This window comes from Mesocricetus auratus, unplaced genomic scaffold (assembly GCF_017639785.1).
Source record: "Mesocricetus auratus isolate SY011 unplaced genomic scaffold, BCM_Maur_2.0 Super-Scaffold_100011, whole genome shotgun sequence".
In the NCBI taxonomy this organism is placed as follows: Eukaryota; Metazoa; Chordata; class Mammalia; order Rodentia; family Cricetidae; genus Mesocricetus; species Mesocricetus auratus.
The window spans coordinates 52,516,118-52,543,955 of NW_024429195.1; the positions used below are offsets into that span (position 1 = coordinate 52,516,118).

The window sequence follows — 27,838 nt, forward strand, 5'->3', positions numbered from 1 at the left end:
TTGATGTGAAATGTTTTTTAATTAATCTGCTTTTAAAACCTTGTATTTGTGCAAAAAAAAATATTGTAGACTCAGATTCAGTGCAGTTGAGAGCTGCAAACATAGTATAATTTTTGATTAGCCAATTCTAGTAGAATGCTTCTAGAAGGCATTTATTCCACATGATAACATTTTGGAGAAGCCAAGCATACTTAATTTTCATTTTTAAATGTCTACAAAGTTTTAATTCTTCGTTACACAAATAATTTGTTAAAATCTAGACATTATTTAAATGTATGTCAGTTATTGTACAAATAGGATACATAAAAAGATCAAAAATATACATATTCTCTCAGCAAACTGTGTTACATAAATAAGAAAAATATATACAGCCAGATTTTCAAAGTACAGTTCCCTTAACACTGCCACTGTGTACAGAAGGTGCTAATAAAAAACACTAAAGCAAACCTCGAAGGAATGGAGATTCCTTTTATGACAGCTACGGCTATAAAAATGCTTCGAAGCAATCTGAGCGAATATGACTTGGGAGATCTTAATTCTGACTTCATTTTATCCCTTTAGAGTATTCTCTGGACAGGTGACATTCACACTTCTACCAGCCGCCCCCAACACCCGATACAAAAGAACTACATAATCTACGTCTTTGTGTTTAGATAAGTACAAAGGAATTCTCAGAGTTAAATTTAGATATGCCTGAATGAAAATTTTCTGGGTAAGATGAGCTACTGAAAAATCAAGTAATTTAAGTTGGAAGTGTCAGAAGGAAATCAAACACCCGGAAAACCTTAACACAGTAAGCAGTACGGAAGGATGATGCCAACGTGTCTCCAGATAAGGAGAACGAACGGGTTTATGTTTTGCCCCAGAAATTCTCCTTTCTTCTCTGAGCTCGCGCTAGAGTCTGAAAAGCCCGGAGACTGGAAGCTGCAGAGCGGGCAGAGATCTCAGACAGTCTGTCTGCATCTGTAATGACAGAATCCAGGATTACATTCCCAGTGGAAATCTCCACAGAACAATAATGTACTAGTATCAGAAAATCAAAACCATCGAATCAATAGCAACACTGGATCTACCCGGAAACAAGGGCTCTGGTAAATGGAGAGTTTAAGTCATCATAGCTCATGGCCAATTTCTAAGTTTAGCAGAGGTCAGACACACCAGTGTGGCCAGAACCCTTTTACATCACTGAAATCCATTAACATCATTAATTAAGCACAGCTTATGACTTCAGTATTGTTGGAGACAACTCATCTTAAGATGTCTTATCCTAGTTTCAAAAGAACAACTATTTGGAGCAAAAAGGTTTTCAACTAAGAAAGCAAAATGCTGAGGCTAGGGAGATGGCTCAGAGGCTAAGAGCACCACATACTGCTCTTCCAAAGGTCCTGAGTTCAATTCCTAGCACCCACATCAGGCGACTCACAATCACCTGCAACTCCAACTCCAGGTGATGGTCTGCCTGTGGCCTCAAGGGTACATGTATACATCTGCATGTGCTCACACACATTATCAAGAATAATAAGTTGTTAAAATTCTATATTTTAACATAGCATCATATCACTTTTTGAAAGTATCACTAAATGAAGAAAAAACTGTTCTTAATAAGCTACCCTTTCTGCCGGGTGGTGGCGCATGTCTTTAATCCCAACACTCGGGAGGCAGAGGCAGGCGGTTCTCTGTGAGTTTGAGGCCGGACTGGACCGACAGCCTCCAAAGCAATACAGAAAAACCCTGTCTCGTAAAACCAAATAAATAAATAAATAAGCTATCCTTTCTAGGCACTGAAATCCTACATTCCGGGGGAGCAAATCCATCACATGTTTATAAATACTTATTCATCAACAAGACAAAAGGGAAAACTAGATTCAAGGTAGTCATATTTGTATTTCAAAACACAGCAACTTGTGTTCACTGAATAAAGAGTTGCAAATTTGCTATTAGGGAAAACCTTCTAATATACTTAACTGCCAGTGTGAAGAGCATTAAGTTCAAATTTATTTCCCAACACAAAGCTAATACCTTCAGGAACTCATTGGCACTTTACATATTACAGCCATGCCTCTCAGGATGGACAACAGTCATTTTAAATGTTCACCTCAAGATTTCAAAACTCCTCCTGCCTTTATTAAAATAAAAAAATTGACAGGAGGAAGACTACACAGGAGGAAAAAGGATCCATTTTCATTAATTACATATATTTTTAGAGATGAAATGATAAGAATATGTAGGCATTTGAAAAAATATGGATTAATCAGGCCAAATTTCTGAGACAGACAGATGGAAGCAGGCAGAGCCACGGCCTCCCTGAGGCAAGGCGCATGCTTGCTGGGGAAACAGGCCTTAGACACAGCCCATGCGACTCCTGTGAAAGTGTAAGATGGGACTAATTCCACCACATCATAAGGTCTCAAAGACCTAATGTAAAAAACCTATAGAAGTACACTTTGGTCTTTGAAGTGATAGTCAAATGTAAGATCACTATACTATAAACCACCATACAAAAGAGCTGATGTGTATCTTAGTAAGTATTAAAATACCTTCATCATTAAAGGCTTCGTGGGGAGGTAACTGCAAATTGTTCATCCTTGGTTTTCCCACTTAAAGAAAAAAGAGCAGAAGACGTTATCCTTTAGCTACCAGATACAACATATTAGTGGAATTATTTGAACATTTGTTCCCTCTAAAATTCATGGTGAAACTGAGCTGCTGTTGAGATAGCATTAGGAGATGACCTTTAGTAGGTGTGACCCAAGGCAGTATCGGGGAGGGTCTGCCCTTCCTTCTCTTGTCTTTCTGCCAGGAAACGATGTAGCAACGAGATCTTCACTAGATGCTAGCCTTCCATCATGCACTTCCCAGCTTCCCCAGCCGTTGTTCTCAACCTTCTCGACACTGCAGCCCCTCAATACGGCTCCTCACGTTGCACTGACGCCCCCAACCATAAAATCACTTCACTACTTCATAACTACAATTCTGCAGTTATGAATTGTAATGTAAATATCTGATATGCAGGATATCTGATATGTGACCCCTTGGCCCACAGGATGAGACCCACTGTTCCAAGGCCATACTTATTAATTTTGTATACTGATAGAAACCACTGCATCAAAGGGCCACTGGATGACTTTAATGTATTTAGCAAGTGCATACACTGTGAATAAGCTCCTAAAATTCTTCTCCATGATAATATTGATGAAACTTCAAAGAAACAGAGGAAGTCTCTATTGAGACAGACAAACTCAATATACACATTTAGGGAGAGCAGAAGCCCACAGAAAAAAAAGAAAATGAAAGACAAGAAAACAGCAACCAAGTTAGGAGAATGGAAAGAAAGGAGGAGGCAGAAGTCTTAAGTGGGCAGAGTACTAAGAAGCAGTAGCTGTGTGTGTGTATGCGTCTGTCTGTCTGTCTGTTCGCCCGTCCCTGGGTGATGTGGGGTTTGGGAGAAGGCGGGCAGGACAACACTCTGAAAATCTTTGTATGCAACAGCTAGATCACAAACCATGAACTTCTTTAAACTTAACAGCTGGATTACTGCATCTCCCTAGAGTGGACTAAAGACCTGTCTCTAAAGGTTTATCAGCGCTACTGTGGCCATATGCCCTAATCATTAGCGCTACTGTGGCCATATGCCCTATATCTAAAGAAGAGGGGCCACAGAGCCACAGGAAAAGGGAAGAAATCACTATCTTGGAAAACTTCCTAGAAGAACTGACCAGGCTGAAAGGTCTACAGGGTACCAGGTTACCCACTTCAAGATGCATCGTTATAATGCATCAGTAGCACTGGGTATGAACAGACAATCCCAAAGCCACCAGAAAGCAAATACCATACACAACATCCCCAGGATGACAACTTCAGAAGTCCCAACTGTGACAGAGGAAGGCAAACAGCGGAGCCATGTCTAACAAAACCCCAGGAAAACAAGATCTTGAATTCCACATCCGAGTACCACTAGACAATGTCTAGAGACCATTTTTGTTTTCCTGCCTGAAAAAGAAGTGCTATTGGCATCTATCTGGTCTCTATATGAGCCTTGGCAAGAACATGAGAGACACCTTTCACTTTTTAAAAGGGAAAGTGAAGCTGGGAACAGCAGCTCAGCCCAGTAGCCACAAAAGAGATCTGCCTGTTCACAGAAATCCACTAGCCTGGGAGACCCGGCTGAAAGGAAAGAAAAAATAAGGAAGGAAAAAGGAGGGGAAAGCGGCAGGGAGGAATGGAGGAGGGAAGGCGGGAAAAGGGGATCCATTATACATTACTGAAAAAAGGAAAACCACCTACACAATAGAATTTTGTCAGTATGCGGTCCTCCTTATAGCACTTTTCCATATCACTCTTATTTTAAGAAAACAAGAAATTAAAACCAAAATACTCACCATTGTGCTGAAATTCAGGGTCCCGCAGACGGCCTTGGATCCTGCTGGAAGGATGCCAGTAAGGAGTAGAAGACTGTCCAGGGGTATTTGTCTGATGTTTCAGAACTTTCGAAACTGGAACAGTACCCTCAGCAAATTTGAAGACATTGGCTTCACAATCTTCCCGCAAAGGCAGGGGATCGACTGTCTTGATGCCGGCAGCAGGAGAAGTCAGGAGAGACACAGGACGGTGGTTTCCTTTCTAGATGACAAAAAAAGAGAAAAGATGCATATGGGTGTGCAAAAGTAAAGAAAGGAACGAGCATTCAAATGCAGACAAACACAAGTCACAGAAGACACGGGGGGGGGGGGTGACAGTGTCCATGGAGAGGAGACTACGCGCATAGCCACCCACACAGAGAAACAGACCTGCTGATACAGCCACAAAATGTGCATTAAAAATGCACTGGAAGAACAAACCTGGGAAGACAGGGCAATTGTCACCATGCTACAGAACTATCTGCTCAGAAGCAGGAAGAAGCAAGTCTCATTACCAAGCAGAGGGAAGCATAAGTCAGTCATTCAGATGAACACTCTGCCTCACTAGAATTATGAAGCAGAAGGCATACGCCAAGCATCAACTATCATATTCACACACATATCATTCAGACACATGTGAGTACAGTAACATTCTACCTCACTAGATCTTTTAATCACAAAATGAAAGCATTGAAGTGAACAGTTCACTTACCAAATTGTAAAAATCAAATTAAATATAATATTACAGAGGTAACACAGATAAAGAAAAACAGGAACCTACAGACTTACTGAAGGTCACTTGCTCTAAAAACCCAGCAAGACACAACATAAACTTTAGAATTGTATCTACTTTAATGCTTATTAGTACTTGGGAAACAATAACATGAGAGAATACAGATATAAACCAAAATGTAGCTGAGACATGGATTTCTCTATATTACTTTTTAAATAAAAAAACGAAATGACATACATCTGAAACATATTTAAACAGTAGTATCTGGTCTTAAAATTTTTAATTATAGAGAGCATCCATGTTGCCATGAAAATAAGAATGCCTAATGATGCAAAAATACGTTCACAATACACCTAAGAAAAAATATTAATCAGAAAAAGATGTATACAATCTGAAATAAAACTAGCATAGAAAAAAAACAAAAAAGTAGATTATGTCCCTTGCCTGTAGGATACCAATTATTTATACACCCTAACTAAATACCTTAGAACTTAACCCTGGTCCTCAGCAGAAAGCAGGCATGAGAGCAGTCCTTTTCTTCTTCATTAGCATCTTCAGATTTCCACAGTGACAGTGCAGCTTAATCCTAAGAGTTCCACAGATTGCAAACACAGACACCACAGTCCTGGTCATCCCCTGAACTCTCCTCGTCCCCTCATTTGACCCATAGATGTGACTTTTATGCAGTTTCCAATCTGAGGTATCATTTTCTGTGACTTCATGAAGAGCTGATGGCTTTCTCCCAAGAGAACTTAAGTTCCAGTAAGAGAAGGCAAATCTCCCATTGCCTCCCTTTCTCCTGTACACTCAGTGAACTACAAGTCACACTAAAGAAGTCTTTTCTTCCTACATAGCTTAGAAGCTCTGCCATCTTGGTTTTACTGCTGCTAGAAAGAGCTGACTGAAACCTACGGACTGTCTTAACGGAAGGGATTCCTGGGCTTACTGAAACTGACCTGGTTTTGAGCCTTGAGCCTCAAGTCTCTTTATTGGTCCACTATTCCCCGTTTCCTTGCAGGTAGCAGATCCACACAGCAGCTAGTGACTGGATTTACCCTGAGTCACTCCCCAATGCCTTTAGGATAACATCCAAACTCCAGACTCCTCACCCTACCCACACCTTTCCAGCACACACACACACACACACACACACACACACACACTTTAAAACTCAGCACTCTTCCTTGGGGACCTATAGGTACATAATGGTTTCTATGGGGATGCGGGCTCGTCCCTCCTTGAGACCTTTGGGCAGTTATGGTCTCTGGGAAGGGAGAGACTTTTTTCTTAAGTAGTATGACTAGTGGTAGGTTGTAAATAACTACTCACTCTGGATTCTGTAAGAAACCCTAACACACTGGAGATCACACCAAAAATGAAAACAAGAACAACAGGGCCAGGGGTAAAAGGGAGGGAAGGAGGGAGAAGGAGGGAAAGAGAGAGAAGGAAGGAGAGAGAAGGAGGGATAGAGAAGGAGGGAAGGAGGGAGAAGGAAGGAGAGCCTAGGAGGAGGACTGGATGGGAGAAAGGGGATTAGTGGGAGTGTGAGGTGAACAAGAGAAGTAATGAGAAGCAAATATGATAAAAATGCAGAGCATGTGTGTGAAAATGTCAGACAGAACACATGATTATGCTATTTTATTTGTAATTAGAAATGTAGATTAAGACAAAATAAAATGAACAGCCCCGCCCCGGGAGAGAACAATGTGGTGCTTTCTGTTCTGCTTGGGAACACCCTGCCAGTTTCTCTGCCACAGTGCCTCCCTTCTTAGTCAGTTCTGACTCAAGTGTCACCTTCCACATGGCCCCAGTCACTAAGCCTCACCCATCCCTTGGAGGTCACCTGACGATTAATTCACAGCTCTCCTTAAAAGATCCTTGGTCTATTTCTCCCAGTGAAAAGGGAAGTTCCACAAAGTCACAAAGCTGTGTCCCCAGATGTTAGGACAGTGCCTGGCACACAGGAATTCCTCTCCAAAACAAGCCTATGAGTTTTAATTCATTACCTACCAACCCCTCAACCCTACTGGAATGACAGAAAACCATAAGCCACTCAGTTTTCCTCTCTACACTATCCAGCCCAGCACCAAGGCATGACACAGCTTCCCTTACAGTCCTCCAGGGTCACACACTTCTACCTATGCACCCCCCAAATGCCCCATGATACCAATGTCTCCTTTCTGGACTGGACATTGTCCCTTTCAGGAAGTCACAGTCAACTCTTGCTTCCACTATAGACATACATAAATCACACTTAAACTATTTCAAGGCAGAGTATGTTCCTCAGTGGCAGAGTGCCTACCTAAATAGTTTAGTGGCTTCCCACCCTTGTGAGACAATGGGAAAGTCTCAGCTACTATCTTTGCTAGTTGGTGCTACATGATCCTTGCACGGTCTGTGCCGGTAGGAAGAAGTGTTTCAAATTAAACTACAAGAGATGGGTGAGCTTTGTGGTTGGGGCCATGTGGTGCTGGGAACCAAATTCAGGTCCTCTGGAAGAGCAGCCAGCACGCTGAGTCACTGAGCCATCTCTCCAGGCCAGAATACACATTCACTCATTGGCAGCCCCAGGCCTTGTGATGTTCCATTACCTCCAGGACACTGTTGACTATCACTGTCTCACTGGTTGTTTTTGTATTTTTTGGTTTGTTTTGGTTTTGGGTGACTTCTCAACTTTGTAATATCAAAGTCCTGGGGCTCAGACACGTCTACACCTACTCTTCTCTCTCAATACCTATTCTCTCCATCACCTGAGTCTTTAAATACATATGTACATATATATATATATAATGTATATGCATTATACATAACGTATACACAGGCATACTATATATACAGCTCATAAACTTCTCAAATCTAAAATGTCCTAAAGAGAACGCCTGCTATTTTCTGACAGATCTTTTCCTATCCATCTTTCCTATCTCGGTTTAAAAAGCAACTCCATTCCTCTTGCTTCTGATTCTTCTCTCCCTCCCACACCATATCCAAACTTTCAGCAACTCTTAGCACACACATCTTCAGTGGACATCCACAACTGGATGTCCTTGAATGGCCTTCACCACCTACCACCACAATCCAAGTCACCATCATGTCTTCCTGGGTCTAGTGACCGACTGCTTTCACCTGTGTTCAGTCCCCGTCCATTGTCAATACAATGGCTGCAGTGACTCTGGGACAGTCTAAGTCAGATCACGCCACTCCTCTGCCCTTCCTACACTTCCTATCTCATATCTCACAGAAAATAACATGTGTGCCTTTCCTATGACCTACAAAGCCCTACACATCTTAGCATATATCATTCTGTCTCAAAACACATTACCCAGGCTATTCTCTGCTCCAGTCACAAGAGCACAGGTACTTAATGAATCAGGTGTCCTCTCACCTCAGAGACTTTTCATTTCTGTTCTCTTTGACATCTTCTCAGATAGGCCTGTCAGATTGGTCCTCCACCTTCTTCAGGGTCTGCTTCAACACCACCCTGTCAGTGAAGAATTCCTGGACCACTTCCTACTCATTCCCCTGCCTCTGTCCTCCTTAGCGCTAACACCTATCTGTGTGTTGTACCCTCGCTATTGAGATTGGTGCCCCGCCCTCCACTGGACAGTAAGCCCAATGAGCCCTGGACTTTTGTCTAGTTTTATCTCCAATGCTAAACAGTGCCTACAACATGGTTGGTACAGAACTACCAGACAACAGATTGTGTTTTTCTTCTTTCCTTCCCAAAGATATGTGAAAGCTATCAATAGCAATACAATGTCAAGAGCAAATAAATAAGTCAATAAATTCCGGGCCTTTGCCTTATGTTACCAAAAGATTAGCAGTAATATTTCTACGTACAGTAGGCAGGATTTCCTAAGGTCTCAGCCTACATACCATTTATTACAGGAGATCATGCAACCCCACAAAAGGCTTTCCTCTGAAACACAATGTCTACCTTTGGAAGGTCCTTCTTCAGAGTGTCTAAGCCATCCTGGGAGGATGCTCTCTTCCTCTGCTCTGGGGCTGAAGGCTTCACTTTAGATGGCGACACTAAAACTGCCCCACCTGGAAAATCCCATGGAAACCACATGTCAATCACACTAAGTTACAGTCTAAACGGGCAGACTATGGATGACAGGGTTTGACTATTACCGACAGCTGGAGTCGTGAGATCGTGGTGAGTCCTCTGGATGCCAAGTTCTCTCAGCTTCGGAGTAGGAAGCCTTCCCCCCTTTTCTGAGGAAACAGAAAAGGACTCGGACCTAAAAAGTCAAAAAATCTATTAGGAAGCCTCTATTCCAAAAAATATGATCAAAACTACATCATCGCCGGGCATTGGTGTTGCACGCCTTTAATTCCAGCACTCCAGAGACAGAGGCAGGCAAATCTCTGTGAGTTAGAGGCTAGCCTGGTCTACAGAGTGAGTTCCAGGAAACCCCGTCTTGAAAAACAAAAAAACAACAAAAACTACATCATCACCACTATGTAGTGTAGTATAAAGCATAAATTGTCTAAGAGAAGTCAACATTGCTTTTGAAAAAAAAAAAAAGATTCCTATGTAGGGAGCCTGCGATGACACCTGCCTATAATCCTAGTGTTTAGGAGGATGGCACAAAAGAGTCATGAGTTCCAAGCCAGCCTAGAGTATTCAGGGAAGTCCCTGCCTTAAAAACAATCCTTTTAAAAAGTCTTAATCCATTTGTAGTTAAAGGGAACTGAGGACCATAAAGGAGGGACAATCACTGTAAATCAGCAATCCATAGCTAAGTCTTCCATTTAGTTAGCACCAAGTTCCACATTAGCTGCAACACCCATGAATGAACAAAGGGTTTAAATACAGCCAAGATGTATGGTCAGCAAGAGGGAAGAGCTCCCCAAAGCTGTAAAGCTGTCTATCCATACAACCACTGTTAGGAGCTCTTTCCAGAAGCCACTTTCAAAATACTACAAAAGGGCAGCCTCTGCTTGACAAAACCATCAGGTATTAGCGAATGCCGGTTTGCCTCATGAAGCCATTCTTCCAGACACATTACACATCTGGTAAGTCCTCCCCAACAGGATATCAGTAAGAACAATCTATGTCCCCCTCAGTGTTCCAGCAGCACCAGTGGTGACTCAAGAGGTTGCAGAAGTCAAAGCAGAGCACATACCATGTGGCAGTGCCTACTTCACTGCGTTAAAAGCAAAATCCTGTTCTGTATTAGTCATAAGGCTGCGGGTGCAAACCCCTATACCTAGTGACAATGCAAATACACATTAGTCGTGTACTGAGAAGTTTGAGTCTCACCCTTCTTTCACTCTGTCTGTCTTAAACTTGTCCTGTGTGTCCAGTTTCTCGAGCTCGCCCACACAGATCTGCTTGTCTTCTCCCCTTTCCTGGTCCCCATCTCCCCGGGGCTGCTCCTGCATGTCTTCATTGCTGCCCTCCGCATCCCAAGCCAGCTTCCTCCTAACAGAAATGGTGTCCGCCTCTGGCAGGGCCAGTTCCCTGGTGGTATTTTTCAGGAGCTTCTCTCCCAGGGCAACTTTTTCTTCTTCTAGTTTGGCAGGAGGATGTTTCTGGGGAGTCTTGTGGCTTATAGGATCACTGCATAACAAAGAAGGTTTTATTGTACATCTGCATTAGAGTGTTTTGGTTTATACTAGTTTAGTGAGCTCATCAATTTGCTTCCATTGTTTTCTGTTAGATCCCTGCCCCCATGGGGTCTCTGTGAGTTGCTTGTCAGCCAATAACCACAGGGGCATCCTGTTTTCTAGTCCTGGATTACAGCCCTGGCCTTGCCCCACTGGCACAAACCTCTAATTATGAAAACACGGACTCTTACAACCTGGGGTTTCTCCACTGTGCTGTAAGTCTGTATATAAGGCTGCTCCCTCCTTGCAATACACACACACACACACACACACACACACACACACACACACACACACATATTCTCAGCACAAATGGTGGTCTTGTCTTTCATTTAAATATCCAGGCTTTTGCCCAATAGACTTGCTCCTGAAGTAGGCACCACAAATGGAGGCTCCACCGAGATCGGGAAAGAAAGACCACCCTGAGAGACTGCCCTCAGAGGCTGGTCAGCAAGTAAGAATTTATGAGGGTGAATTGAAAATGGGTACCTCAACTTACTCTATTGATAGAACAGAGAGTAGAATTGTTAAACAAGGTACTGGTATTAAGTGAAAGAAAAAGCAAAATAGAGTACTAATAATAAATAAGCCATGTAAAGATGTGTTGTCTTTGAATTGTTTGACTGCTGAGGAAGGAGCAATAGCTGCTAAAATACACTTGATTATCAATGCTGCTGAATTAATCCAACTTACACATTTTAAAACTGCTTTGACTTCACAATTTAAGTCTAAGGACAGGTTACTTTGGAAAAGAAGCTTTCTTTTTGTTTCCACAGAAAATGAAAAGCTGTGGACTCCTTCCAGACTAATATGGTTTGATAAAACAAGACCACCAATGGCCCAGGTGATCCAACATTCAAAACAGCTGGGACATGGCAGCCTTGCTGACCACTACAGGCAAGATTTCTGGATTTTATTAGGATACCCATGGTATGTCAGCACCCCCAAACAGCAGGAAGCAGTTTGGAGAGAAGGATGCCCACATTCACAAATACTGTCTGTAAATGTTTGTTTTCATTTAAATGGGGTTGGTTATAAATAGTAATGATCACAGTCAATCTCTTTTTAAAGGAAAAAAAAAGGATAGATGGCAGGCCATTTAATCAAAGAATGGGCTGGGTTCCTATCTCCGGGCCTTGTAGCCATAAGACTTATTATCATATGCTTGACAAGCACCAGACAAGCCAGGCTCAAGTTGTCACTCAAGGACCACAGAGAATCCCTCAGCTTGATTACGGTTGAGTCTACAAAAAAGTTAGGCAGCCAATGACAGATGAGAGACTAAGGGGATGCCAGCCAACCTAAGACAGGAGGGTCATGCAGCCTGAGTGATTTCTCCATTGTCGGGTAAAGTTGGTGTTAACATCCTAGTCACCTAAGACAGGCGCTAATTTATATATAAAGAAGAGGGAGATGTTGGGCCCCAGCCCTGACAGGGTCTCTGTGAGTTGTTTGTCAGTCAATAACCACAGGGGCATCCTGTTTTCTAGTCTTGGCTTACAGCCTTGGCCTTGCCCCACTGGCATCAACCTTTAATTATGAAAACCGGAACTCTTACACCTGGGGTTTCTCCACTGTGCTGTAAGTCTGTATATAAGACTGCCCCCTCCTTGCAATAAACACACAGACACACACACATACATAAACTCTTAGCACAAATGGCCAGACATCTTGTCTTTCATTTAAATATCCAGGCTTTCACCCTATACATTAGACTTGCTCATGACACAGGTGCCACAGTTTTCCACATGGATGGCCTTGTTCTAGGTATTGAAGTTAGTGTAGAATAGAGTAAGTGAAAGTTATGTCTACATCTCCACTAAAATATTCCAAAAAGTAATATGTTTACCTACTGTCACACATACATGCTTGCACTTCTGATGACAAAAGCCATTAATTATTTACCCTCAAAATGAAGAAGACTAATACCCCAATTTGGCTAATTTGTCATAACTAAATTCATAACCTCCCACAAACCCAATTATACATGTGAGCAAGTATGCAGATTCAAATTTTTATATTTTAGATTCATCTTTCTAAAACATTATTAAAGACAGTATTTTCTGAATTTTTAAAGCAGGGACACACAATAGAATTTATAGATGAATTTGGTATATGAGACTACATTTGTATGCTTTAATGTAAAAACTTGTATTTGCTACACATCAATGTGTAATTTCTCTTACAAACAGTTAAATTGTATTCACTTTAAAATTCAAAACAGCAGAGAATTCTCTACAACTAGAAGCCAGGTTCCAAATTAGTCACTAAAATGTATTAATGAATGACATGGTTATATAACATGAGCTTATACTCTTAGGAATTTTTATGGTTGTTTTTTTAAAACTTCTTAAAGACTTTTTACATCTACCCTATAGTCATTCTAGTTTTGTGGTTGCAACAAAGAATATTGCAAAATTTAGCCTTCCCTAATTATGTATTATTTATACAGAAACATAAAGAACAAATATAGCAATATTTGTCACAGAGAGTAAGCTTTCAATAATAAGCAGATTGTAGGTAGTAAGGTCACTTTTCCTATGTCATTCTATGATGCACATAAGCTACGACACATTCTTCTCGACATCCACAAAGAACACCTCACCTGGCAAGATCCAGTGCTCGGATGTTGCTGCTGACAGCCCCTTCTGAGCTAGTGGTTGAGGAGACATCCCAGCAGCAGTTGCTATCTGACAGGATCTGGTTCAGATGGTCCCGAGAGAAGTGTGTTCCCTGGACTCTCTTCCTGTAAGATTGAGCCTTCTCTCTGAGCTCCTTAACCTACACCAAAGAGTACAGATGACATCTGGTGTTGTCAACGCTCCTTTACAAATACCTACAAGGACATATCAAAGCCAATGCACTAATACAGCCCAAGTCCAATGAGAAAGAAAGGCAAAAACAACAGCCACATACACACATCAGACTATGCATTTAAGCAGAAGTTAAGACAGTTAAGCACAATGCAGTTACTTTACGTCAGCCTAATAGGCAAGGGGGCATTTGTGGCAGTTAAGAAAAATACTGAACAGACTTCTTATGCAATGAAATTATACAAGTATTCTATGAATTATTATAGTTTTTAAGAACTCAAAAGCAACCAACCTCTGCATACCACATGGCATTTAGAGAACCCTAGGGGAGGAATACAGAGACATAACTTAATGACAGATTAATGCCATAAATGATTGTTAATGGGAATCAATGAGATGCTGTACCTTATTTTTCCTCCTTCTAAATATATATAAATTTGTCAATCAATATTTCTTGTATCCTTAGTAACTTTTAACTCAGTAACAAAGACATCTTAATACTGTATCAAAGACCAACCACATTCGTGCTTGGCTGTGATGGTGTTGTAACAGGTAATTGATTGCTATTCCTAGCTCTCCTCCTCCACCCCCCACCCCCACCCCCAGAGTGCTTACATGTCAGTAACTCCCAGTCTGGCTTACCCCGAAGCTTTGTACACAGCTGCTTCTATGACAGAGGATCACTGAAAGTTGAGAGATTCCCTCAGGTTCCCTTGGAGTCAGCAAAACCTCAACTTCAAAAAAAGTACTAACTAAATATAGAATTGAATAGAAATCCCTAAATACAACGGTTGCATATTCAGCAAGATAACAAGATATTTTTAAAGCAATATGATGACATATAGAATCCTTGGCATTCCCTATTCTGCAAATAACGTACTTTCCTGCTAAAAGGAACCCAACTACCCATTTAAGCCCTTTTATTCTACACATCACACTGCCACCTGCTGGCCTCTCTAAATGCTGCCACCTGCTGGCCTCTCTAAATGCTAATGTACAGTGTAGAAACCACAACACAAAAAGTTGAATCATTAAAATTCAGCTTTAAAATCTTGTTTATTATAATTGACAACTTTTATTACCACTAATAATTCTATACTTCCCATATTTCTGTAACATCCTTTATCCCTTGACAATTTATTTTGTGCATGACTGTTAATAGTGTCATCTTTTAACCTTCATGGGAAGAAAAACTGCTTTATACATTATCATCACTGCCTTATTCTTTAGCAGCAGGAGGAGGAGAAGGAGGAGGAGGAGGAGGAAGAGGGAGGGAGGGAGGGAGGGAGGGAGGGAGGGATAGACGGAGGGAGAGACAGAGAGAGGAAAGAGAAAGGAGAGAGAGAGAGAGAGAGAGAGAGAGAGGGAGGGAGAGAGAGAGAGAGAGAGAGAGAGGGAGGGAGGGAGGGAGAGAGAGAGAGAGAGAGAGAGAGAGAGAGAGAGAGAGAGAGAGAGAGAGAGAGAGAGAGAGAGAGAGACTCTGTGCGTGTAGGTCAGAGGACAACTGACCTTAGGGAGTCAGCTCTCTCTATCATCGGGACCCCAGAACCACACTCAGGCTGTCAGGGCTGGCAGCAAGCCCTTCCCCTGCTGAGCCATCTCTTCAGTCTTACAATTTGTTCATTTATACCACAAAAATAAGATTCTTGTACTACTGGAGTACCATGCACTAGAACTGCTGATTTCACTTAAAAGCAAAAGAGAAAAGCAAACAGTGAAACCTGTGATGCAAAAGCAACGGGGGAAACTACCCAGCTCCTTAGAAGACAGCTGGTAACAAGGAGAGTATCGCACATCTGGGAAAGAGCCATCACAAAGAGAGCACTTACCATAGCAAAAGAGACCACACAATCCCAGAAGACTGCTCTTACGCAGACAAACTTGAAATCCTATTTGTCTTCACTGCCAAATGAGCTATGCCCATGTATCAGCTCTGTCTCCTATACTTCAAGGGAAATCGGCAGTAACAGTGTTTGCATCAATGGCAGAACTAAGATGTATGGTTTAAATGTGCTGAGCAATTCGCGGGGCATTCTGAATGACTAGGACACATGTTATGAGGTGCCTGATGTAAGTACCCTCATATCAAATGTTTCATTGCCTACATAGCATCTTCAAGCCTTAGGATCACTTCCTCTGTGTCCTCAGCGTCTCTCTCCATGAACCTGTGAGCCTGAGGCAGAGAGGGGCAATGCAGCGCCGAGGCAGGAATTCTGCAGCTGTCCAGTGTGTGGGGGGAGCAGAGGAAGTAGAGAGAGACCAGAGCCAAGAAACCCCCAGACTCAACACGCTCACAATGACCAAGGAAGCAGGCCTGTATCTCCATGAGCACCCTAACACTGGCACAATCTGCACCCCAATAAACAAGTATAAACTGAAGGACAGGTTCAAAGGGGGCTCTGATCAGCACAGCCTTGAAAGTTGAGCAATGGGAAGGACAGCCAAGGAGGCTACATTCTATTCACATGGAAGCTCCATGCTGCTTCATGCATAAGAGGGGGATGAAGAGTTCTCTGCATAGTGATCCACTTCTGATACCACTTATTTGGAAAGGATGGAGAGTAGACACTTTATGGAAATTCTATTTACTGATGATATAGGAAATTCAAGGCTCTCATTAGCCATTCTTCCTAATAATGCCAGTGCTAACACTTCAGCTTTACATTTAAATGTCTATAATCCCAATCTAAGATGAAAATTGAAGAGGCCAACATCTCTCAAAGTCAGATGTTCCATGGGCAAGAGGGTGTCCATCCTTCACTGTTTTTTTGACACTCAAGCTTTTTGATTAACCAAAACAAACAAACAAATGGTCCAGATGGAACGGGAGTTGGCACTCTGGCTCTTCTGTCCCACGTAGCCTGAGCGAGGCTCAGATAGACAGTACTGAGAATAGAAAAAAATTCTAGAACCCTCCTGAAACAGAGTGCTGAGGCAGGAATGACAGCACATTTGTCTGGGAGGGGCCACCTCAAAAAACCAGCAGCCCAAAGGGGCCAACAACCTGACCCCAGAAACTGAAGACACAATTGCCAGCCATGATCTTCAGCACTGAGCTAAACAAACAGTCCCCATCCTACGGATCCTCTTTGAAAAGGTGAATGGAAAAGAATGCCTATTATTATATAATCCAACCAACTTGTGCATTTGGCAAAGGCTGAAAACTGTCAGGATACATTTTTAAGATCCTAATTATTTAATCTAAATATTCCACTATTTATCCTAGAAGCTGCACTTCTCAACCCTAGGAAATAACTGCCCTTTTCTCCGGCCTGTCTTTAGATCCCAGTCCCTGCTATGTGTCAGGATACCGAGAGAAGAACTTGAAACTGAGTGAGCTCAGGCTGCACCCCCTTTCCTACATGCTACAATAGTGCAAACTGTCAGCAGTCTTACTATCAGATACATTACTGATTGGACAATGACCTTCAGTTGAGAGACTGGAAGTCTGAATGTCATGAGAAACAAATCAATTAATGTAAACTGAACTGATTAAAGCTATCAGATATTTGATGGTAAAAAAATGACTGATAATAAATATCAATCTCTAAGGAAGCCATTGGTATAAAGAGTGAACATGCTAGTAAGCTGTCAATCAATACCTACAATTTTAAGATGGTGGAATTTGGAGGGCTGTTATCATACCATTCATCTTTAAATTGTGAATGAAACTAACTGTAAAACTGTTGGATAGGCTGGAAGAAGAAAATGAGAAATCACAGACTCACCTGGTTTGGCATGTTCTCCTTCATGCATGTCCAAGCTCCAGCTTTATATAAATACTGGGCTGGGCTCAGAAATTTTGCTCTATATTCAGAATTCACCTTGCTAAGAGAGACAGAATGGAAGTAAGTATTTTAGCAAGGTGACCACCCAACAATGACCATCTCCTTATAAAATACATACCCAAGCCTTTGGTGTCTCCACGGAGCAAGCTTCTTTTTAGGCTGGTCTGAGTCTTCTGATGCCATGTCTACTTCTAACTCTAAAGGCTCGTCTGCCTTGTTATATTGAAATGGAAATAATTTGAGCTTTTATGCTTAGAGATGTCAGACATTAAAGTAAAAACATAGATGTTAGAAAGCTAGGCTTGGAGAGCCTATTACATTTTTGCTCTTAGATGTTTTAGCTACTAAAGAAAACAAGAAAAGTCAACAAGTTTTAAAACCAACTGAGTTTAGAGCCATGACTAGTGTTTCATTGTTTTGCTTTTAACTTAAAGGTTAACAAATGCCATCTAAATATTAAGCAAACAATACTACTACACATTGAACAGAGATTTTGAATTAGTCCTTAAATTTACATTCAAGTGTTATAGTAATTGAAGTTTTACTAATTAAGTTACCATGGTGCTTTACAGAGTAACATTTTCCAACCCCCAAAATGTCATAGGTCAAAAGAAAATATGTGTGTGTACTGTGTGCACATGCATGTGTGTGTGTGTGTGTGTGTGCACGCGCATGTGCATGCATGTGCATAAGTACACGTGTGCATACTGGTGTGCATGTGTATAAGCATTGTATCCACACACACATACACAGGTTATTTTAATCAGATATTTCTACTTTTAAAAAATCACAAAGTATTGGATAACATTACTACAGAAGATTAAAAACCTATTTTATATTTCATTTTCCTATAATCTGCAATGATTTTATCCTGATGCCATAACTTAGAATACCTGTAAGCTCAAACACAAGCCCAGGTGTTTATATTCACTGCAGTAAATGATATGAATTATACTAACTATATTTTAGCATAATAAAAAGTTTGTCTTAAATGTGTTACATCTAATAGCTACTACTGTAAAATACAAGTTCCCATCATTCCTGCTGCCCTGAAGCTCATGTCACTGCAAGGTCAATCCTTTGACATCAGACATGGAAGACTTACCTGCTGCACTGCTAAGTTTGGTCACTTTAGTTACTTGTGTATCTTTCTCCCAGCAGCCTAAGTGCCGCTGAGCTTGCTGTGTCTGCATGCTGTACTCTCAGTACCTATACAGGACCTGGCTTCACTCAAGTAGTCAAGGAAAATATGGCATTTAATGGACAAATGAGTTAATGCTAGCAAAAGAAATGGAACTTGGGTGGTAACAGGATAGACTGTGAGGTGTGTGAAACCTTTACTAGGTTAGGAGTTAGCAGATACCTTCTTCTCTGGAGACAATGCCTCAAGATCACTGTTTCCTTTCAAAGCCTCTCTTAACTTTGGTTCCTTCATTGGAGATAAACCCTTGAAATTCCGCTTATATTCAGTCTCATGGACAACTGCATTGCCTTTGAAGTGTGGAACAATTTGGCTCTTATTACGGAAAACCTTAAAACAACAAAAGAAAAAGTTCAGTTCAGTTAATGACTTGGTGACACAGAACTCAGGTGTTTAATTGCTCTAAAAACAACAAATTAAATTATAGTACAGAAAAAGGCAAAATTATATATGACTGCAACTCCATTTCACATGTGTCATTAGTAGCCAAAGGTCAAATTTCTATACTTGTTACTATGCCTTGAATAGTCAAATTACAATCAAAATGTTATTTAAGCAAAAATAATAAACTATACTCGTCTGATTTTTCCCTTCCCAGATTTCCCTGCTTCCTTCCATCAGTTGTAGTGAGATAATGAAATAAGCAAATTTTCATAATATGAACAGACATTAGATTAAGGTAACTTTTGTCAGCTCTCCAAATGATGTTTCTCTTTGTCAAAACTCCACTTTTTCCAAAAGAGCATAAACTGGTACCTGACTTGTTCAATCTGGGATTTTTTTTTTTGCCCTTTGCTTAGATTTAGCCTTTTCATGAAGACAAGAGAGAACATTCAAGAATTACTATATTGCTTTTAAATGTTTTCTTTCATCCACAATATTCAATATGGTTTCCATGTGCTGGTATATTACCACCCATGACAGTGAATACCGGGAGGGTGCCAGGTGAGACACACACCACTACTGCTTTATGGAGACCCAATCCAAACACAGCTGTCAGCACAACACAACCTCAGGGCTTTTCAGTCAAACTAGTCCAACTCCTTTCAATATTAATATGACAACCTTATTAAGAGACGCACCTGACTGAAAGCAGATGACTCCCTAGAGGGACTGAAAGCTTATCAGTGAGCTCCTCCAGAGCTCAAAGCCAATGTGCTTTGAACTTAGAAAGAGCATTTGCTTCCCACAGAAGCACTTTGAAATCCTCGCTAATGAAAGCAATGGCATCACTAATGAAGACACTGTGGGTGGTTTATTTTACATTATACTTCTGATCCTATAAAAACACATTTCTGAAAAATGCTTTCATTGGCATGTAAAATCTATGAAGAAATCTTTGATGAGTCAGCTCTAGCTCATAGGCCAAATTTTCTACAAAAAGGAAACAATTTTCAACTCACAGATATTTTTTAAGAACACTTACTATCTAAGAAAAGTTCAAGCAAGCAAGCAGAGGAAACCCTGATCCTATGTATTAGGTCCTAAAAAGAGAACACATCCCTTTGTGTTATACTTCATATGATCCCAAAACATACAACTAAAGAAAGCTGCCCCTGGAGTGCAGATGTCCGTGGGAGAGTGCAGATGTTACTGCCCTGCTCTGTCTATCCTCTTAGTGTTTAGGTACGGGGTACACAACGAGCACTAAAATGCAGGCAAATGAATCGAGGCAGGTAAAGTACAGAGACTTAGAAAGAAAAGCACAACGATCAGAACAAAAGACAAAGCTGTCATGGACTTCTGGAGCTACTCCACATGGAGCTGAAAGTTAACAACATAGTAGGAAATCAGAAGCTAAGACTTCTCCGGAAGACAGCAGCAGTTAGCAGAATGTTTACTAGCAAGTCAGTAAAATACTAAAGTTGTAAAAGATATAATAAATCTAATCTAATCTAAAGATAATGACAAATACAGCTCAATTCGATTGCTGTCACTGTTCAGCTGATTCAAAGGAACAATTACATCGAGTGCTACTGTCAACCAACTTTGCATTTATTAACTATCCAAAGCAGTTATCTTTCTTAAAAACTACATATCACACAGAAACAGTCAAATGAAATATATTCAATTTAATGATTTAAAAAAATAAAAAGATATTTTGGCATGTGAACACTTGCTACTCCCCAACGTTTTCGTTGTCCTGCCTCCGGCTTAGTGGATCATTAGTAGCCCAGAACAGTTTATTACATAAATATTATATGATATTATTATGTAAACCACAAGGGAGAGTAAGAGTCCAGCAAAACTCTCATCTGTCTCCCAGAACCTAGAACAGGCCTAGGTCAGTTCCAACTTTCTCTCAGCTCTTAGCTCCACATAAGTCTGTGTTACTAAATCAGGTTAGAGCACTCAGAAACATATCACAGCTGTTAAACTACCTTATTGGCTGCAAACACGGGGTCAGTCTCTTTACAGATCTTCCAAACAAACTGCCTTTGGTATTCAGAATTTCTCAAGGCATTGTGCAAGGGAACAACCGTCAATCCAGCTTTCTTACGAAGATGCCTATCCAACTGTTGGGGGGGAGAAAACCCAAAGCAATGAAAACTTAAAGTCTAAAGCGTGCTATAAAGCATGTAACATGAAATGTATCCCCTTAAGTTTTAATTGTACCTTACAGCATTGCTAGCTATAATGCATACAGTATAGCAAACTTTTAACTTCTAAATAACCACTTTTAAATTGTCAAAATATTTCAAATTCCTTTCTTAATAATAGTATCAAGGAACTATTATGCACCTAATAAATAGTACTGCTCTGTTCCTTCCTTCCAATCATTCACAATTAAATCTATTAGAGAGAAAGAGAGAGAGAGAGAGAGAGAGAGAGAGAGAGAGAGAGAGAGAGAGAGAGAGAGAGAGAGAGAGATCACAGCACCTTGGCCTATCCACGCACTTCTCTGGCCATCCTTCCCTCTGCCCACCAAGCTCGCCCAGCACCTTCCATGGTCCCCCTACATCCCCTGGCTTTCTCAAAAGTCACAGAGTCTCTTCCAGCACTCCTAAATGGCTCCAGGGATGCAGGCAAAGGCTGAAGGAAACTAGGGACAGAGCAGCAGCCTGAAGAATACAATGTGGGGGGCAGTGAGAGTCCCACACACTCCCCTGCAGCCTCTGCTTTTGTGCTTGTCCAGCCTGCTGCAGGCCAGCTGTGACATAAGAGGCCAAAACTGCAAGACCTTTGAGAGCCAGCCAGAGGCTCCTCCTTCTTCCTCCTGTCAACTGAGAATCCGTTTGTTCCCTTGCTGCTACACAGTAAGAAATGAAATTAGGATAGAAGTCAGCTGAGAACCCCAGCCGGGGAACTATAGCCTTCTCCCTCCTGCCTCAGCTTGACCTCATCCCTGAGGACTCTGGTGCTAGTCTCTGGAGAATAAAATCCAGAGGAGGACTGTTCATCTAGGGCAGGCACGCCTTAGTACAACCAGTACCAAATAGAGTATCAAGAATAGAGCCATTCTTAGTAACTTCCAGCAGCCTGCTGGCATCTAGACCAGAGACACAAGACAAGGAAGTAACAACAAGAAAAATTTAAATACACAATGTAGTAGTAATGAAATGATAAAACCCGTCACTCTTTTCTAAAGAAATATGATGGCTATTCCTACCCGGGGGTCTATACTCTCCGCAAGAGGTTTGGTGGAAGGTTCCAACTCCACTTCATGATCCAGTGCATGGTTTGTTACATCCTGGTGTTTTTCCGCAGTGTCTGAAGCCCCTTCGGCTCTGGAGTCTGCAGAATGAGATCGAGTTCTCTTGGGAACCCTGGAAGCCTCTAATGAGGGAGCTCTTTCCTGGCTCGCATCTTCTTTTTCCTCTGCCTCTTGTGGTTTTGGTGATTGGAGGGTCTGGGGTTCTGGTGGCACAACCATATCATTCTCTGTGATGGTTCCGTTCCACTCCAGGGATTTTGAAATCTGGGGGTCATGGTAGGGAACCCTTCTTTTTGAAATAAAACTTGGCTCTTTTGTGATCCCTACAAAACACAGCACATAAAATTAGTTACTACCAAAGTTCAGTCAGGAAGAGCTTTTAATAAAACCTGTGAGGAGAGAGATGGAGGCTTAAAATTCAATCGAGAGAGAGAAAGATGGCACCTGCCACCAAGTCTAACAACCTGAGTTCAATCCCCAGGACCTACATGGTAGAAAGCTGTCCCATGACCCTTCCACACATGCCATGAGGTGGTCATACACACACTCCCCTCCCCCCCATCAGCAAAAGTTAAAAATAGCAATACACACACATAAATTCCTCCAAATTGCAGGACTTTATCAGCATCAAATATTTATTGTTTTAAAGTAGTAGTAAAATTGAACACTGAGGTCACAATGTCCAAGCTCTCCCCACACAAGCCACAGGCATCACAAGGTAAGAGACCGTTTCCCGTTACTTTCCTGTGCTACTTAGAACAATAAGCCCCGGTCTGTGAGATTCAGAGCTTTTCACAAAGCTCCTTCTATGTAGAACAGACCAAGATGAACAGTGTGAGATATCACTGTGCTAGATCCTGGTTCTCCTTCGCCTTCCCTTCCTGAGAATTCAAGAATGACCCTTTAACAAGAGCTAAGATACGATTTCTCTACATCACTGTCCAGCAGGAACAGAGACCAAACCAGACCTTCCTTTTACTGAGGTAGGTGGAGTCTGCGACAGTGCTGAGCTAACGCCCTATTTCAGGGCATTTTTTAAACAGAAAGAGAGCTGCTCCACCTAAGGAAGAGTAAGACCAGAGAAGAAGGGAAGGCAACGGAAAAGCTGACATGAGGTAAACCTACCACTCACAAACCTCTCTCTGAGCTGCTTAGCCACTGAAGCGAGGGTTCCATGTTCATGGGCTTCCCTGGACTAGGAAGACATCAATAGACATGCACACAAAGACATCGGGAGGGGGGTGGGTGAGCAGAAAGGATCATTTTCTAGATCCTGAATTCCACATGTGATCTTGCTTGACACTATCTTCCACCTGTGTTTCTGTTCACTACAGACCATCGTGGTCCTGCTTCCATGTTACGGAGACAGGAACACATTTCAAGCAGCCCGACACTACCTGTAGTGATTCACTGCCTCTCAAGCAGCCTGACACCACCTGTGGTGGTTCCCTGCCATCTCAAGCAGCCCGACACTACCTGTGGTGGTTCACTGTGACACAGTACAAGAACTCAGGGCGAGGGGAACAAGGGGACACGAGAGCACAAGGCCCTAAGGGACAGTGTCTCACAGGAAGGCAAAGGCTGCAGACAGCAAAGGAGAAGCAGTAGACTCCCTGCTTTCTCAACACCCATACAGTTCAGCTGGCAGGGGAAGTGCACATTTGTACCTTAACTTGGAACCAAAGCATGCAGTTAGTCTTTCCCATAGAAAGGCACTCTAATTTGGCAAGCCAAATTCACCGATGAAGGTGACTTTGCAAATGACATTTCCTGTAGACTGAATTGAGCTGAGGTGGCAGTTCTAAAGCGTATATACACACTCCACCAAAATATACATCCTATTTATAAAAGCTCAGAAAAAAATTAAAGATCAATTTTAAAACAGGAGGAAAGTTTTATTAACTTTGGGGGACCACTGGGGACTCAGTCACTCACATACGTTTAGGTATGTGCTCTGCCACTGAACTAAATTCTGCTACCTTCTAAATTCTTTTTTTAATTATTATTCTTATTTTATGTGCCTGAGTATTTTGCCTGCATGCATATATGTATAGTGCATGCATGTTTGGTATCCTCAGGAGCCAGAAGGGGTTGGATCCCCCTGGAACTAGAGATCCAGATGCTTGTGAACTTCATGTGTGTGCTATGTGGGCTCTTTGCAAGAACACCAAGGCTCTTAACCTCAGAGCCATTACTCCAGGCCCTCTAATTACTATAGGAAGTATGAAAACAAAACAAAACGGAAGAGCACTGTTTTAGACTCTGGCTGTAACAGAGGGGTGGGGTTTTGGTAATGAGCAAAGAGGAAGATTCTCCAATCAGCTGCCCTCTGTCTTCCCAGCTCCAGCAGACACCCTGGTTGGGAGGGCTGCACCGTACTGAGAGGATGGACAGCCAGTCCTAGGTGAGCCCACTGGTTCCTTGTTAGTCTACTCCCATTTTCTGAGTAGCCTGACAGCCTTGTGCTTACCTGAAGACCCTACAAACCTCCCTCCCCTAAGCCATTACTTCCTTCAAGATGTACCCTGCTCCGAAGTGGTTTCACTTGCATGGTCGCCTCTCATCACTCGCCCCTTGAATGCGCTGATTTCAGAAATGCTAGGACAATTAATCAAGTTAGCCAATCACCCAGTGTGCAGTCATACCCCTCTGGCCTTCAATGAGATAGCTATCCTTGAAGATCAGTTTATTTTGCATTCTTGATCTAACAAACACTCCAAAGTACAGAATAGAGGAGCAGAGAGGTTTTCCAGCATGCTGCCAAAGAATTGGGCCTCTGAAGTCAGGCCCTGGGCTAAGAATCTTTATAATGCAGAGGAGCCTTAAGCTACCCATCTTCCTTCTGTTCTCCAAACCTAATTTAAACATATTCCTTATTTTACTGCCTTCTCAGCTTGGTATCCTCGCTGTAAGCCTTGCCTTTCTCTGGCTTCAAATGCCTAACATTTGAGGGCTTACACATCACTCTCACAGGCCATCGATAGGACTCTTAAGTATTGATCTTCGTAAGTAAAGCCCTTACCAAGCAATGCCTCCTTCAGCCCTACCCGACAACCCCATGCACTGTGGCTTCCTAAGACCCACTAGGCAGGTTTGATTTGCTCAAGGTTATATTTACTGCATATTCTAATTCAAATTTATTCATCAATTTGAAAGTGAGTTTTAGGGCTGACATTGCCTTGTAAGCATGAGAACCTGAGTTTGCCCCCCAGGACCCATGCAAAAAAGAGTGTGATAGCATTCTCTTCCTAAAGGAGCACTGGAGAGGTGGAGGCAGGTGTGAACCCTTGGGGCTCTCTGCCAGGAAACCTAATCTAACTGAGAGACCTTGTCCCAAAATAAAGCAGGTGGACTTCCCAAAGAATGACACCCGGGATGGTTCTCTGACCTCTGCATGTGTATACACACGTGTACACGCATGCATACAAGCATAAAAAATAAAAATTATTTTAATAGGGAGTCAAGTGTCCCAAAGCCCTGGGTTTCTACTGGCAAACAAGGAGATAAGAGGGCTGTTCTCAGAGATCTTATATTCCAGTGAGAAAGAAACAGAGCAGCTATGACAGTCAGTTCACCCTTTTCTCTTGGGAACCCTGACCAAGGGCTCAAATTCTCTGGGGTCTGGAGAAGCATACTAATAAAAAGAACATAGCTCTGAGCTCATAGGCACTAGCCCAAAGCGACAAGTTCAAGTCATGCCTCTGACACTAACTAGACCTGGGCAAGCTGCTCTACCTATACTTCTGCTCCTCAAGATTTCTGGAGTCTTCTTCACCATGCTGGCCCCTCTCAGTTCTCAGGTTCCAGCTCAAACAACCGCAGAGTAGCCCTTCAAGAATGACAGATCTCAAGTGTATTCCCTTCAACTCTGCTCTTCAACCCATTTGCTATCTTGCTATTTTATATACAACCTGAAATGCCTTGTTTACTGAGTTGTTTGGTTTTTCTGCTCATAAGGGAGTTTGGGATCACAGTATAGCATCAATAAATATTTGGCAGCTATACGAATACAGATTTTAATACTTTATAAACATAACCTAAGGTTTATTCAGGCTATAATGCTACTGGTTTGCTCCACTTACCTAACTGATCCGATCTAAGCCCAGCCCATGAGTACTTGCGCCCCACTGAGGGGTTGTAGGACTCTGACAAATACGACTTTTTCCACAGAAAGTTTCTCTGGTATTCACTCAGCCCCTGTAATACAAAGAACAGTTTAGCACCGTGTGATAAATGGTGTTTTAAAAGTCAACATCAGAAAGGAAAAAAACAAAACAAAAAACAAATCTCAACCTCCGAAGAGTGTTGAAAGGCCCAAGAATGAGAATTAAACCCAGACAATCTCCTTAATGATGGCTAATGTTTACCCAGCCCTGGCTAAGTAGCCCTTTAATCCTCACAACCACCTGAGGCCCACTGAAGCAGGAGTCTGACATCAGAGAGGCTGCCCTGCAGCTGGTTCTCCAATGCCAAAGTGTGAGCTCATCTGATAAAGTGTAGTAACAAATCTGAGTCCTCATCAATAGAAAGTCATCCTAAGTTCCCACAGCGAGCATAATAGTATGGATTCCGCTAGTTCCTTTTAATAAAAAGCAATTGGAGAAAGGCAAGTTCCCCCGTTCCCCCCTCCCACTCCGTCGACAAGCCCTGAAGAATTAAGAGTGGGGATTTCTGCAAAACTATGGCCACCCGTTGCGTGGAAGGGTGCTATACAGTTACCTGGAAATGTTAGCACGGCTAAAACAAGTGTACAACGAGGCAAGCTGCCTAGCCACTCTCTCCTCTCCCTCTCCCTCTCTCTCTCTCCTCTCCCTCTCTCTCTCTCTCCCTCTCCCTCTCCCTCTCCCTCTCCCTCTCCCTCCCCTCCCTCCCTCTCTCTCTCTCTCTCTCTCTCTCTCCCCCCTCACTCCCTCCTTCATTCCTTCCTTTCCTCCTCCCCTCAAGGTTTGCGGAAAAGGGGAGCTGGCTGCAAACGTCAGACGGACCACAGGTGTCCCACACTGAAAGCAGCCTTTCGTCCCACTGTCCAGTGCCCTCCACCTTCCGTCTCCGCCCCTGGCGCCCCCAGAACGACTTCCACCAGGACCCCATCGAACTCTCTCACACCCGTCCCTCCGCGCTGGAGCATCCACGGGCCGGAGCATCCTCGGCCCCTGCCCAGGCTCCGAGCCAGGAGCCTCGGTGAGGCCGAAGCGCGCAGCGTGCTCACCGGGCGGGGTCCCCGCCACCAGGCGCCGAACCCCCCGAGCTCACCTTGAAGCGCACCGGCATGTCGCCCAGCGCTGCGGCACCAGGCCCGCCGACAGTTAACGGGACTGAGCCCCGAGGGGGGCGGGGCGGGAAGACAACACCGGTTCCCTAGCAAGATCCTGGACTCGGCGTCCCCGACTACGCGCCGGCGCACTCCCCGCCGCCCGCCCAGCCCCGCCGCTCGGCCTTGCTCCGCCCACTCTGGGAGCCTGATGACCAATGGCAGCCCTTACCGTCATTACGATTAGACCAACCAGCGCTCGCAAGGGCACCGACCCGCACCTTTGCCGGCAGCAGGAAGGGAATGGCGGGCGGAGAACCAGCCAATGAGGATGCGGGGACTGCGGTGGGCGGGGCCCGCGGGAGCTTAGTCCAGGAGGAGGCTGCA

The 27,838-nt window shown here is 42.8% G+C and overlaps 1 protein-coding gene across 5 annotated transcripts; it reads right to left on the minus strand.

Annotated features, from left to right (window-relative positions):
* Mdm1 (Mdm1 nuclear protein) lies at positions 1–27,838 on the minus strand. 5 transcript variants are annotated; one of them, XM_040754822.1, is made up of 15 exons: positions 27,684–27,838; positions 26,283–26,397; positions 22,156–22,523; positions 20,927–21,061; positions 18,708–18,875; positions 17,463–17,557; positions 17,285–17,384; positions 13,849–13,878; positions 13,349–13,524; positions 10,397–10,696; positions 9,262–9,371; positions 9,065–9,174; positions 4,380–4,620; positions 2,538–2,597; positions 1–963 (listed from the first exon to the last, which is right to left on the minus strand). In XM_040754822.1, the coding sequence occupies exons 1-15, from the start codon at positions 27,687–27,689 to the stop codon at positions 851–853; spliced, it is 2,127 nt and encodes a 708-aa protein (XP_040610756.1). In that variant the 5' UTR covers positions 27,690–27,838; the 3' UTR covers positions 1–850. The 5 variants fall into 5 exon arrangements, with proteins under 5 accessions (XP_040610756.1, XP_012977021.1, XP_021089405.1 ...); XM_013121567.3 differs by lacking the exon at positions 27,684–27,838 and adding an exon at positions 27,454–27,607; XM_021233746.2 differs by lacking the exons at positions 13,849–13,878; positions 27,684–27,838 and adding an exon at positions 27,454–27,607.

What these genes read in the sequence shown, in the direction of transcription:
- Mdm1 (XM_013121567.3), bottom strand. An exon ending in CGGAGAGTATAGACCCCCGG is followed by an intron (nt 21,062 to 22,155) that starts GTAGGAATAGCC and finishes CCCCCCCAACAG; the next exon opens with TTGGATAGGCATCTTCGTAA. An exon ending in TGGAGACACCAAAGGCTTGG is followed by an intron (nt 17,385 to 17,462) that starts GTATGTATTTTA and finishes TGTCTCTCTTAG; the next exon opens with CAAGGTGAATTCTGAATATA.